This window comes from Eurosta solidaginis, chromosome 5 (assembly GCF_040869045.1).
Source record: "Eurosta solidaginis isolate ZX-2024a chromosome 5, ASM4086904v1, whole genome shotgun sequence".
Taxonomy (NCBI): domain Eukaryota; kingdom Metazoa; phylum Arthropoda; class Insecta; order Diptera; family Tephritidae; genus Eurosta; species Eurosta solidaginis.
The window spans coordinates 275,870,223-275,885,238 of NC_090323.1; the positions used below are offsets into that span (position 1 = coordinate 275,870,223).

Genomic DNA, 15,016 nt, shown 5'->3' on the forward strand with positions numbered 1-15,016 from the left:
AGCTTTCCTATTTGAGATCTAGCATTATTCTCAAATCGACAGTAGATTAAAGTATAGTAATATAACTACGAGTGAGAATTGCATTTGAAAAATAGAAATAAAAGTAATATTGTTTATCCAAGCATTTCGTGTCGCGTAAAAAATATCGTGATGAAAACCATATTTCTTATATTTCTTCTGGTTAGTAAATTATTGAAAATTTGTGTTAAATTATAACCGCCATTGTTGAAAAAATCTCGGGTAAAATTTTCCGTTAGTGCACCACGCTTTGAGAATAAACATAAACATGAGTTTGTAGAGGGATCCTCCTAGAAGAGTATTTCTTTTATCTTTTGGAGCCTTTTGGTTTTTGCAAAACAAAAGTACATATTAATTTTTGTATTGAGGGGCTCCACCCCGCCGGGGCTTGCGCCTTGAAAATTTTACCGTTTTGTGACTTTTATTTTCCATCGGGTGATGAAAATGTCTGAACTTTAACAACAATTTTATGGGAGTAATAATTTTCATAAAAGAAATCGTACACTAATACATATTTCCACCAAATTTCATATTTTACCCGGAATCGTTAATGGTGCACTAATGGAACATACAGTTAAATCGCGTTATAAAAATGTATGCACAATTGGAGTATATGTATTTATAGATTTAACACAGTTTACAAAAACCAAATACACTGGAGATAGATAAATTTTAAGCAGATAATTTGATAATGGGTCCTCTAATGCGTCATTGGCGATACCAATTTTCAATGGTAATGTTAAGCAAATAAGATAGTCTAAGTTCGGGTGACACCGAACATTACTTAGACTTTCTTACTTGTGTAGCTATGCACTTGAAACGCTGTTGTTGTTTGCTTTGTGGTTAATAGTGTTATAATACTGCGCAATAATACATATATCGTTAGCTTAAAGTGAAAATGTTCTAAGTCACTTTTTTTTAAAAATTGTATTTTAATGCAGTTTTAAAACTGAATTCAAAATACATCGATCACAAAAAAAAATATTTTTATTTTTCATTTTTACGTGCTGTGGGCAATGATGTGTAAATGTGCTAAGTAGTCAGTTGTTAAAAAAAAAAATGTGCTAAGTCAACCTGTCAATAATATCAATCTGAATTACTAGTCATTTCTTTGTGCGCGCATGCTTTGTTTGTTTTGTATTTACGATAAAGACACTACTCGAAGGCTTTGGGGAGTGTTACCGATGTTGATGGTCTTTTGCCGGATATACGTAGATCCGGTACGTCCCGGTAACAAAGCACTATTAAGGTACTAGCCCCACCATCTCGGGAACTATTTATATGACCACATTAAACCTTCTAGGCCATCCCGCCCTCCCAACCCCCTAGTTCCATGAGGAACTTGGGGTCGCCAGAGCCTCGGCTGTCAATGAAAAAGGATTCGCCACGGTTAGGTGAGGTTGACAATTGGGTTGGAGAAACTATATATTGCGCTGGTAACCCCTTGGGAGGGTTGCGCAACACAACCCTTGAAATTGGATTCACCTAATTGAGACATACCTTTGGTGTTTGATAAATGCTTTGCGCTGACCATAATATACTTCAATTCTTACATGTCTATAACTACATGCTTTGTTACAGACTAGTTAAAAATAGAAAAAAATTCAAGCTTAAACTTATATAAGCTGTTATTAAAACTAATAACACTACTGAATCGATTTGCTAGATGTATAGTCCTAGTTATAGGTTCATTCATAGCATACTTCATTTTATGAGTTATTTCGATAAAAAATCCATTATTGCCGAAGATCACACAGTGGAATATATGGAATGAACAAATTAGAGAAATCAGAGCGATTCGTGCTAAAGTTTATTACATTATAGGCAAGCATGAGTAAGATAAAAGTTCTTCTGTCATGCAAAGCCTGAAGACCAAGCAATTTGTGCCTGCTGGTATATTATGGGAGGCCGTCTGCCCAGTGAAGCATACGTAAAGCAATTTTTGTAGAAAATTTTGAAATTTCTCAGTTTTATAGGAGTTAGATTCATAGAAAGGATTCCTTATTATTGAGCAATATTCAAACCCAGTTCTGACCAAGGATATATAAGGTGCCTTTAACGTCATAGGGTCCTTAAAGTCACTGGTATTACGTCTACTGAACCCAACCAGTGCAACAAATTTTGAAACAATGGATTCAATGCGACTAGAAAAAGAGAGTTTGGAGTAAAAAATTACACCTAAGCCTTTACTCTCTTGACAACGATTAAGAGATTTGGCATTTAGTTTGTAGATAAAGTATGTGGCAGTTGTCATTATGGAATAAGGCACAACACAGCATTTGTTTGAATTTAAAAATAAATTATTGTCTGCGCACCATCCGGCAGAAGAGTCCAGATCAGAACCGTTAGAAATAGTTTGACAAATAAATAGTATTTTTTGTGAAATATATAGTTTTAGTGCTATATTTCAATCATTAAAGGGGAGGAATGATGGGGAAACATATTGAGTAAAAAGTGCTGTCAGGAGAAAAAATTTGTTTTGAGTGCGGTAATTGTGCTAAGTCATAAAATAGCTGCTGGGTTAGCATAAATGATTTTTATTTATCTTTTTCAAAGCTTCTACACTCAAAAGTATTGCAACTAAGGTATCCTCATTCACAGTTTTGAAAAAAAGGTTATTTATTATACATTTTTTCGTCTCCTGTAAAATTCGTAAAAAGTGACTTAGAAGATTTTCACATTACGGTATGGCTCTATTCTGAACTCATTTTCGTTCAAAAGAAGCAAAAAGGATGCAGAAGCTACCACTTGAGCGGTTAAAAATGCAGTTCAACAGTTGTAGCTATAAAAAAATGTGTATGCCAAATTTCGTTCGGATTGGAAATTTTATTCTTCTAAATGTGGCCTATGTTCCAAAATTTTTTTGGAATTTATGTTGTGCGATATAAAACCAATCTACGTACCAAATTTCATTAGCGATTACCGCTATCGTTTTTGAATTATCTTATTTTTCCAATTTTTCTAATTTTTCGATATCGAAAAAGTGGGCGTGGTTATAGTCAAATTTCGCTCATTTTCAACACCAATCTATTCAGACGGACAAACGGACGGGCATGGCTGAATAAATTTTTTTTCGATACTGATGATTTTGATATATATATGTATATATACAAAAATGGAACTAAAACAAATTATTAAAGAAGATGAGATGAGGAAGTCCATACCAAAATACTACCTGGTACCTTTTGTTGCTATATTGTAGCAGTATTCATGTTATATTGGAGAATGTGCAAGACTAAACATTTCGCAATGTGTATACAGCAACTTGAATCTCCCTGAATAAACAAACGGCTTGATATTCCCTTTTCAGATGCATCGCTTAAATTTTCAGATAAGTTTTAAAACCGTTAAAAATCGCTTAGAATCGCAGTCTACTTAAAATTTGGCTTACGGGCGTACGAATCAAAGGATTTTCAGATTCGGACTCAGCTCTCAGCAAAATATATGCACTTTTTTTGTTAAAATGTGAAGCTCGAGCAGTGTGCCGGACACAGAAAACAAATGGTTCTCAAGTTGATATCCCATACCATTGTCCCATTATTCGCCAAATTTTGAGAAATCTAAAAAATATAAAAATATATATAGCTTCTAAGTGCATCTCCAACGCCATCTTCAAATTATTCTTCAACCTTTGATATACTTAAAGAAAATTACTGTTCTGGTGTTGACGCCCAACAAAATTTTGCAATTTATTTCTAATTGTTATCCCACAACGGATGAGTTTAGGTGAAGTTGAAAAAAAAAAATTGTTTTAAGATGCCACCGACAAAGTCATTATTGTGCAGAAAGCGTTATAAATAAAAGCTTAACTATTTATCTTCTAACTTTAAACAAGCACTCCTTGTTTATATATATATATATATATATATATATATATATACATATGTACATATATGAACTCTCAAAGAGTTCTTGCGATTTGAATGAAATTGGATATATAAAAAGGGTATTATAATCTAAGACCATTTTTCTAAATATTGAAGCCATATACAGTTAATTGTACATGGTTGAAACTAAGGTTGTATTGCAAGGTTGCCACCTATTTGATTTTCTTTTTTGATACGTGAGATAGGCCAATGTGGGTATCAAATGAATGGTTTTAACATGTACAACAAAAATATTTTTGATATGGTGCTTACACCTAATCATATTAAATTTATGCCTTTATATATCTGCCACTATGTCGAAAGCGGCTTGACCTATTTGGATAAAATGTTTTATTTACTAAAGAGTTCTTTCAATATCAAGGTGTCGTGGCAAATGGAAGGAAACGCCCAATATTTCAAAATACCTCGCATAAAATGTAATTTTTAGCTTCCATCATGGTGGAGTTATATATAGGTTTACTCATCGGCACCTATATATTTAGTACTGTTTTCTAAGATTGTTAAGAAATAGATACATTTACATACATATCGTCGACTAATATTCAATACCCTCTATCATCAAAAACCCATTTTTTCAGGAGAGCAAAAAACCGGGTTGGCGGCCACCGTGGTGTGATGGTAGCGTGCTCCGCCTATCACACCGTATGCCCTGGGTTCAACTCCCGGACAAAGCAACATCAAAATTTTAGAAATAAGATTTTTCAATTAGAAGAAAATTTTTCTAAGCGGGGTCGCCCCTCGGCAGTGTTTGGCAAGCACTCCGGGTGTATTTCTGCCATGAAAAGCTCTCAGTGAAAACTCATCTGCTTTGCAGATGCCGTTCGGAGTCGGCATAAAACATGTAGGTCCCGTCCGGCCAATTTGTAGGGAAAATCAAGAGGAGCACGACGCAAATTGGAAGAGAAGCTCGGCCTTAGATCTCTTCGGAGGTTATCGCGCCTTACATTTATTTTTTTTTTTTTTATTTAAAAAACCGGGTTAAAGCTATATTGTAAATTCCATATGATATGAAGTACCTCATTGGATTATGAGAAACCACGTTGTGTATTGTTAAAAAATAGATACATTTACATACATGTCGTCGGCTAATATTCAATACCCTCTACCATCAAAAACCCATTTTTTCAGGAGAGCAAAAAACCGGGTTTAAAGCTATATTGTAAATTCCTTATGATATGAAGTACCTCATTGGGTTATGAGAAACCACGTTGTGTATTCAGAACAGTTTTTTGTTTTAAGCTCAGTTTAATTAAGTTTCAGATAGAGCTTTTTGCTATTCGAATAAAAATTATTTCTGATAGAAGTTTTTGCAGAGTAAAGGAAATATTAGTTTTTTGGATGTTGTTTATGTTTAGTAATGTTTTGAACAAAAGTGCTAGGACTCCATATCAAAGAGCATGTTATTGTTGTTGTTGTAGCAGTGGTTCGCCCCATCCAATAGGTGCAACCAATCACAAATTGGTATCAATGTCCTCTAACGGGAGTCCATGAAAACTTCCTGTTTCAACAGGGGTGGCCCATAATGAGAGGGGTGTTCCACAATACAGTTAAAGAGGTGGTTGGTGTCATGTGGGGACACATTGCAAGCAGGACATATGTTATATATGTCAGGGTTGATTCTGGATAGGTAAGAGTTTAACCTGTTACAGTACTCAGAAGTTGAGCTAGGGGGACGCCCGTTTCCTAGTTCTTTGAGTACAGGATTCACCGAGCAATTCCTGGCTTAGAGGTCCGACGCCTGTTTATGGATTTCACTGAGTACCTGCTTGAGCTTTTTAGCTTCTTCCAGTGAGTAGTCTTTAGACTTGGTCACCGTATAGGGGACTCGTAGCATGCAATCGGCAGGCCGATTGCTTTGTAAGTGGTAATGAGCGTTTCTTTATCTTTACCCCAAGTACTGCCAGCAAGAGATTTGAGGATTTTATTGCGGCTCTGGATTTTCGGTATATCGAAGAGCATGGTGTTAGTTTTCAAGGCATGATTATAAGAAACGTTAACGGCGGATGGACAAAGAGACCGACCTGGTCCGACTAAAATCTTTTTCGACATAGATAATTTTAATTTTCGGAGTTTAGTCTATATCGACCCCCTTACACTATTACGCCACAACGTTATCCGATTAAAGCTTTAATAACTATACATTAGTATTGCTTTTTTAGTCTTCATCAATGACGTTGGTTTTTATCTAAAGCAATTAAAATAGTTACCTTTTGCAGAAGACTTAAAACTGTATAAAACAATCACATGTGCATCAGATGTATTTTGTGATCTAGGTATTATTTTGGACTGTTCATTCCCTTTTGTTAATAAGTATATCATACCGAAGGTTTATGCTAATTTAGCTACGCGGAGGACTTTAAAGACCCATCCACTAGGGACGTTCTTTATAGTTCTTTAGTGCAATTTAAGTTAGAGTATGGATCTGTCACTTGGGATCCCATTTACTCCACACTATCGGCAAGAATTGAAAGCGTTCAAAAAAAATTCGTTCGATTTTCTCTAAAACCTCTCTATTTTGATAACCCCTTGCCTGCCTATACTGCTAGGAGCATGCTTACCAATATTTTACCACACGATATAAAGAGGTCTGTTCAAAATTTATTGTTTATCTTCGACATTATCGCTAGTGTAATTGACTGCCCAGCTCTTGTTAGACAGATATGTTTCAATACTCCTAATAGAACTATCTGCTCTTTTACTATATTTTACACTGCAGTTCGGAGATTTAATTATCTTAACTTTACCTTTCCATTAGAGGGCTTGAAGGGTTTAATGGGGTATCTAGAAGTCTTGGTCTAGACTTTGCGATGTCAAGACCTTGTTTAAATTACGTATTGAGTCTTACTACCTTTCAAATACAACTGTTCACGTTGTTGTTACCATAGACTTAATACATATATGAATATAATAAAGATATGATACCTTTCGAACTAATTTTTGAGCCTGGACATTAATCGTATACGACATTAATCGTATATGAAAAGTGATTCAGAGACCATTTTGCCATTTAAAACTCATTTTCGTTAAAATTGGTGATACCCTCCATCATTAAATATAAGCCGACGATATATTTATTTTAGTGGTGTGAAATCACGGTTCCAATGCAAGACGAAGTGAGAATGTCATTATCCCGCCTACAAAATCACAAGGCGCCAGGTAATGACGGAATACCACCCGAGATATTCAAACACGGAGGCGAAAAGTTGCTAAAGAGTATGAATCAACTCCTATGCAAAATATGGTCGGATAAGCGCATGGCTCCGGATTGCAGCTTAAGTGTACTCTGAATCCAAAAGAAAGGCGATCCCGCAAACCGTGCCAATTACCGCGTAAAAGGTTTTATCTAGCGTACTGTGCGAAAGTTCGAAGCCCATAGTTAAGAAACTGAGTGGACCTTTTAATGCGGCTTCAGACTGGTGAATCTACTATCAACCAGATCTTCACGATGCGCCAGATGCTCTACGAGCCATTCGAAACCAAACTAGGCTTCAAAAAAGACGACTCCCTTTCGTGAGATTTCTGCCGCTGTATGAGCTTTACGCAGATGTTGCGATAGTGTTATGCGAATGGACGAAGGCGCTCCAGCCAAGAGTTTCATTCAACATAGCAGTTTGGAAACAAAGGAAGTGGGAGACGTCCACTGACTTGGGAGAGGCAGGCTGAGGAAGTCTTGACCTCCCTTGATGCTCCCAATTGGTGTCAGCTATCGCGAAATAGAGATAGCTGGGGTGACTTGCTACAAAACGGCCAAAGTCGCTTAGGCGGTTAAGCGCCAATTAATTGTTCTATTTGATGTCCATAGGCATGAGTACAGAACATATAAAAGAAGTCGGTTAATTGCTTGATGTAGCAGCATTCTGATTTTAATCAAGAAAAAAAACCTGAACGCCTTGATTCTCGATTCTACTCTTTGCATACCAATCCTCTAAGTGGTATTTACTTGTTTAAAAATTTGGTTCCAAACTCGTTTTTTGCGGTTAGTGTTCGATATGTTTGTGAAGTCTATTCTTGAAGACCTCTTCTGTTTGTAAGTAAAGCATGTGTAAGCACCGAGTGGAATATGCTTAATGATGAATATCTAGAACAAAGTAAACTAAGCGGCAACCATGTGTGTTTTGTTTTCATGAAATGCTTTAGTATTGGAATCTTATATTTGACTTCTGATAGAGCTTTCCATATGATCAAAAGTTGAGAACTATTGAATATTTTGGAAAATATCTTGAAAAACGGCGTAATTATTACTGCTTAATGTATAAAAACATTTTTAGAAAAAATTTAATTACCTTGACATCAGGACGGACAAGGCGAAAGCTGTTTCGATTGTACCTTGTAGATCTTTTCAAAGACTTTTCTTCCCAGAGTGGGATATGAACTCGCATTTCTGCTTCAATTTCTTTAAAAATGTTTTCACAGGTACTTTAAGCAATATGGCTTCTCCCGCTTTAACAATGACAAACAACAGTTGAGAGCTAACCGCTTGAAAAGAAAATTTTTTTACATATATGTACGTTAGTTTCCAACGGGTATGCATGTTATATCGGACCAACCTGTCTTTGTTGTTGATGTATTTTTATGTGTTGCATCCGAATCATGGATCTGTATAGCCTGGAGGTACCAAAGCTTCAAGTGGAAGCCCATAAAAATCAAAATATTTTGAATAGTTTGTAGTAACGTCAAAGTAGAATCAGATAGATTTGCAATTTTACTATGAATACATTCAAACTACAGCTGAAACTACTTGATTTCCAACAACAAATAAAATACGGCCTTATATAATTGTTTTACCATGTTCAAACAGAAAAATAAATTGAGGCAATCTCGATTTAAATTAAGTGGTGTTCATACAATTCAATTTAGCTCACACAATAGCAATTTGTTAGCTGGGTGGCTCATCTCTACAGCAATAACATACCTTTCGCTCATTTACTTCAATAGTGTCATAACTCAAAAAACACAATTTTCCAAGACAGCCATTCAAAGATTTTAACTGCCATATGTTGCGCATATAATGGCATATTTTAAGTTTTATAGCACGTGGTAAATTTTTAACTGATCACAAAGATTGTTTTATTTTACACAACATAGGTCATGATATTGGGTACGTTTCTATGTTATTAACTCAAAAGTCATTTTTTTGAGTTATGACACTATTGAAGTAAATGAGCGCTTTGTTCAGACTGTCAAAATGTGCGTGTTAGTATTAGGTGAATGGAATGGAATGAAAACATAAAACTTTGAAATTTTTGTGTGTTGTAAGAAAATGTGTTCAATATTTTGGCTTCATTTTGAGTTTGCCATCTTCTTTTGACAATCCCTACTCCAGTGAAATGAAAAAAAAAAATAAAATCAGCTGATGAGACGAGCCAACCATATAGTTGAGCCATCCGTAACTGACGTTTCAATCTACTCAATAAACACACTTTACAAGGTTGTGTTTGCAGTTTGAAACAATTTATTACACTTTTTTTTTTAAATTGGCAATTTATTATCACAATTTATTATATGATAAATTGCGTAGTAAATTGCCCAAATGGTATAATTTGCAAATTTGGTGTGTGTTTGTTCATAGTATTAGTTCGTTTACTGCAGTAATAAAAACAACTTCCTTAACAGTACCAATAACAGAAATCCGTTCTTTGAAAATAAAAAATTTCTCCCAAATGCAATGTAAACAACTCAGTCTATTTTCTTCGGTACACACATTAAAGTTTTGGTTTGTGACCTGTTTAAGGCAACCGATATAACACGTCGAAATTACTAAGTGTGAACATATCTTAAAGCAATTAAGAATATTGCCCTTTATGTAAATATTTGTACCTATAGATGCTCATATAAATATACATAATTGGATATCTAATTTTATGGATGAATGAATTTGATTTGAGATGTTAATTCAGACACCTGATAAAGCTATTGGATTGAAATAAAAGTCATTATTCGTCAGTCATTCGAAAATCATACCTTTGAGGTTAACATATAAATCTGGATAAGAAAAAAACTTAGAATGAAAATTTAAATGAATGATAAATGTCTTTTTACTTAATAAATTCAAAAACGCACTTTTTTCATTTGCACAGGCACTGCCAGGCTCGCTCATTGCTGAAAACATCTTCAAGATTAATATTACACCAGAAGAGGCACAACAGTTTCTGAATAGTGCGAATTTGCGTGGTCTTGATGGAATTGATTATGCACCCAAAACAGGAGAAAATGAACTGCCTGAGGCACGTAACGAGAAAGGAGAGTTTGTTTATATGGGTCGAGTAATAGATCATCCTGAGGACTTTGTTGAAGAACACTATGATGCTCATCAGTATCACGGACAAAATGGCTTGGGTCAGTATGTGTACGGCTATCGGGACTGGAATCAGGGTAAGAACGAAAAGAAAGATGAATCAGGGACCGTAAGTGGTTCATACAAATATGTGCAACCTACTGGCCGTGACTTTATTGCAAAATATTATGCTGACCGAAGTGGTTTTCATGTCGAAGATAATCGACCAGCATATTTGAAAGAGCCCGCCACAAAAACGCCGGCAGTTCGAAAGGCAGAAGAAGAACATTTCAAGTTATGGGGTGAACTTGCTGCTGCTAATGGTCAAAACCCCGACCCATTTGCCCCTGAATATCAGCAAGAGCGCAACAATCCATCTGATTCAGGAATAAAAGAATATTTTCATGAGGAACCACCATATGTCCCTGGACCAGAAGAAACTGGACCACCAAAAGGTTTCTTTTACGCATTTGACTATAATGTGCCACTATTACGCAACAAGAAGGAACGCGAAGACCTGGAACGACTACGAACTGTCAATAACAAAGATTAAATTACGTTGATTATGCAGCCGTATTAATTTAGGTAATACCGTTTATACTAATTTATTTATTTAGTTAAATTTAAAGGTATATAAATTATATTCATATACAAACACATCAATAAACTGTTAAACAAAATATATACATGCAAAACAAATTTATGGTAATTAGCATTAGCATTTTGTTTATTAAATTTATGTATATTTACTCAAATATAGTAAACACGTGTAAACTAAAGCACAACATATATGAGTGATTCATTCAAACTCTTAAATGCGGCGTCAATCCTGCAAATAGTGTGAACCTCGTTAACATACATATATGGGATAACGAGTTAGAATAAGTCGCGTAGTCTAAACGCAAATTGAATACCAGGCGATAATATTTAAATCATAGTGGGGGGGGGGGGGGGGGGGGGGGGGGGGGGGGGAATTAGATTATTATGTTCAGATTCGACTGTTAACAAAACAATGTTTAAAATATAAAAAATGTGAGCAATTTTAACATGGTTAAAAAATGTGTCGTTCATGATTCTTCGTTCTCGCAAAATAAATCACCTTTTGTAGGTAGAAGGCATATTTTCCTAATAGGCCGTTTGAATTCGCCATTAGGAGTCCTTACCGTGACGACCCTTGTGCGACCGTCAGCTCCCGGATGACATCGAACTACCTTCGCTAGTGTCCACTTTGAGGGAGGGGTAGCTTCGTCGAATACAGCCACAACATCTCCATCTTCAAAGTTACGCGTCGGTCTAAACCACTTGGTGCGGCTTTGTAAACTCACGAGATACTCGTCTCTCCAACGACGCCAGAAATGCTGTCTTATGGATGATATCAACTGCCACCTTTGCCGGAGATTTCCCCGGAACCCTTGACCCTCAGGTTCCGGGATAGACTTAAGCGGTTCGCCGATAATAAAGTGCCCCGGTGTTAGAGCTTCGAGGTCGAGTGCATTCGTAGAAACCTCGCACAATGGACGGGAGTTTACGCAAGCTTCCACTTCCGTTAATAGCGTGCTGAATTCCTCGTAAGACAAGAGGGTTCCACCTAAAACGCGTTTCAGATGGTACTTGATCCGTTTTATACCGGTTTCCCAGTATCCGCCCATGTGAGGCGCGGTCGGTGGATTGAAGCGGCATTCTATGTGCGAATCAGCGAAGAAATTCTGCAGCGTATCGTCTTCCATACATTTTTCGTACATGACACGAAGCTCCTTCTCTGCTCCGACAAAATTCGTGCCATTATCGGAAAACATGGTCTTGCAGTATCCTCTACGATTAATAAAACGCTTGAACGCGTTGAGGAATGCAGGGGTCGACAGATCTCCTACGAACTCCAGATACATCGCACCCGTGCACATACAAATAAAAGAACAAATATATCCCTTAATGGATTTCGCTCCTCTTCCATGGGTAAACTTATACGAATAGGGACCGGCGAAGTCGACCGCAGTGCGTGTGAAGCAGCGAGAGTAAGTCGTACGAAACGCTGGAAGGTCACCCATGGACTGTTTGGAGGCGTTGCGATTGATGCAAGTGCACTTAACACACTTATGATAAATGCTACGGATTAAACTGCGGACGCCAATTATCCAGTAGCGACGTTGCAATACGACCTGCATTATGCGCGGCCTAGCATGTAATGTAAAACGGTGAATATCAGAAATTATTAATCGAGATAGCGGGGAATTTTTAGCCAAAATTATTGGATGCCTGACATCATTCGTGACCTCTGCGGATTTTAGTCGTCCATCTACCCGAAGGATACCGTTCGGGTCAAGCGCGACAAGCTACTGCGTACCGGGATCGGCCGATTTGCGGTGCAACAGGAGATCTCGTTAGCAAAGTAAAGGGTTTGGGAATACTTTATTAAGCAGCGTTCAGCTTCCATTAACTCCAGACCGCTTAAAGACCCAGCTCGTTTTTCATCGAGGCGTTTGATAGCAGCATGAGAGTTTGAGATAAACCTTAATATGTAAGCGATGACACGACGCAACTTGGAAAACGACGAATATTTCCTAATGATTGGCCAGTGGGCATCCGAGTTGATCACGTGGGCTACGACCTTGTTGCGGACGCCTAGATCGGTTGTGTGCGGCTTCAAGGAACCTTCCTTCCAGAACTGGTTTGTACCCTTCAAAAAATCAGGACCGTTCCACCACAGCTGTTGTCCAAGCAAATCAGAAGGCGATATACCCCTTGAAGCACAATCAGCAGGATTCAATGCTGTACGCACATGATTCCAACACTCGGGAGGCAAGATTTCTTGAACGTCGGCAACTCGGTTTGCTATGAAGGTCATCCATCTGCTAGGGTGTGCTTGCAGCCAAGCTAGCGTGATCGTCGAATCCGTCCAAGCGTACAGCGGGTAACGAAGATCGCACCAACTGTTCAACACGCTACGAACTAACTTTGAAGCTAAATGCGCCGCACAAAGTTCTAGATGCGGCAGTGTGGTCGTTTTGAGCGGTGCCACCTTAGTTTTCTACGAAATGATAGAAACTGTGACCGTGCCGTCGTATTGCAAGGTGCGAGCGTAGATAACAGCAGCATAAGCGCGTTCCGAAGCGTCAGCAAAAACATGTAGCTCGGTGAGTGCACCGGTTGTTCCAGATCCAAGCCAGCGATTCACCCTCATTTCTCTCAGTTTCTGCAGCTGAAACCGGTGATCGAGCCACGCCCTGGAGATCGAGTCTGGGATCAAGTCGTCCCATCCAACTGCAGAGCGCCAAACGTCTTGGAACCACATCTTCGATTTGATTGTTACCGGAGCGAGTAAGCCCAAAGGGTCGAACAATGTGCTGCCATCGGCCAAGAACGATTTTTAGTTAAATGTGTAGGTTCCTCCTTCAGGTTGACTGCAAAGGTGAAATGATCTTGCTCGGTATCCCACATTAAACCAAGCGCATGTACGTCCTTACCATCCACCACGTAGTGTGATATACTTCCTGATGACTCGGAGATACTTTCGTTCAGCTCTTTGCAATTCGTTGCCCACTTTCGCAGTTCGAGACCACCTTCCTTCAAAATCTCCGACACGTTCCGTTGTAATGATTGCAAATGAGTTTTACAGGATGCGCCAGTGAGCAAATCGTCCATATAAAAATCATTAAGAATCGCTGAAACGGATCTTTCGCAGCTGTTCGACGAATCTTTAGCGGTTTGTTGTAGGGCTTCGTTGTAGGGACTCGTAGCATGCGGTAGTCTTGAATAGGCAAAGATGGATCAGAACGCCAAACGATGCGTTTCAAATCCACGTGCTTCGACGATACGCATACCTGACGATACATCTTAGCAACATCCGCTGTTACAGCATAGCGATGAGTTCGAAAGCGTAATAGTATGGAATACAGATCCTGTTGCAGTTGCGGTCCAACAAACAGCCCGTCGTTTAGCGAATTTCCGGACGAAGTTTTGGCGGAAGCATTGAAAACGACTCTTAGCTTCGTCGTGATGCTGGACTCCTTCAACACTGCATGATGCGGCATGTAATAGACAGCATTATTCGTTGCTCCCGTTACGGCTTCCATATGTCCCATTTCCATAAGCTCTTGCATGAACTCGTTGTAATGTGCCTATAACTTGGTGTCACGAGTCATCCTCCGTTCCATATGCAGCAGACTGCGAACTGCGAAGTCGCGAGAGTCACCCAATGGCACGTCAACTTTCAGCGGTAACTCCACTAGAAAGCGACCATCAGGCAACCGGCAGTGAGTAGATGAGAAGTGATCTTCACAGAAGCGCTCTTCGGACGTCAAATGCTGTTTACGTGGAGACTCTTCAAGTTCCCACAGCCTAGTCAGAGCTCGATCGATTTGCGCATCACAGTGCAGCGTTTGTACTTGTTGGGTTGACGACGGTGAAGTATTAACATTTCCGCACAAAGTCCAACCGAATACTGTTCTTTGCGCTATCGGTGTGCCGGGTGAACTTTTGCGAAGTTCGGTACAGATGAGATGACCCATGACATCCATTCCAACCAAAATGTCGATGCGTCCGGGTTTTATGAAGTCCGGGTCTGCCAGAACCAACCCCCGAATATGTGGCCACTCAGGGATGTCCAGCTTTTGCGATGGCAAGTCGCCTGTAATTTTTTGTAAAATCAAGGCATCTATTGAGTAGCACTCATCCGAAAAACTCGATGAGAGTAATGGTGATGTCTCACCCTTACAGCGACCTCCTTGGGATGAACCGATCCCAGTGACCACTACGGAAGCCGATGTTCGGGGTAGTCCTAAACGCTGCACACACGCCTCGGTTACGAACGTCGCATGTGAACCCGAATCAAATAACAGAC

At 38.6% G+C, this 15,016-nt stretch overlaps 2 protein-coding genes across 2 annotated transcripts in view; one reads left to right on the forward strand and one right to left on the reverse strand.

Annotated features, from left to right (window-relative positions):
• Window positions 1-15,016, reverse strand: part of Obp73a (Odorant-binding protein 73a) — a 372,527-nt gene that overhangs the window by 213,142 nt on the left and 144,369 nt on the right. The gene's annotated exons all lie outside the window — the stretch shown is intronic.
• Window positions 18-10,966, forward strand: Cpr67B (Cuticular protein 67B). Its single transcript, XM_067790980.1, has 2 exons — window positions 18-180; window positions 9,983-10,966. The coding sequence occupies exons 1-2, from the start codon at window positions 151-153 to the stop codon at window positions 10,730-10,732; spliced, it is 780 nt and encodes a 259-aa protein (XP_067647081.1). The 5' UTR covers window positions 18-150; the 3' UTR covers window positions 10,733-10,966.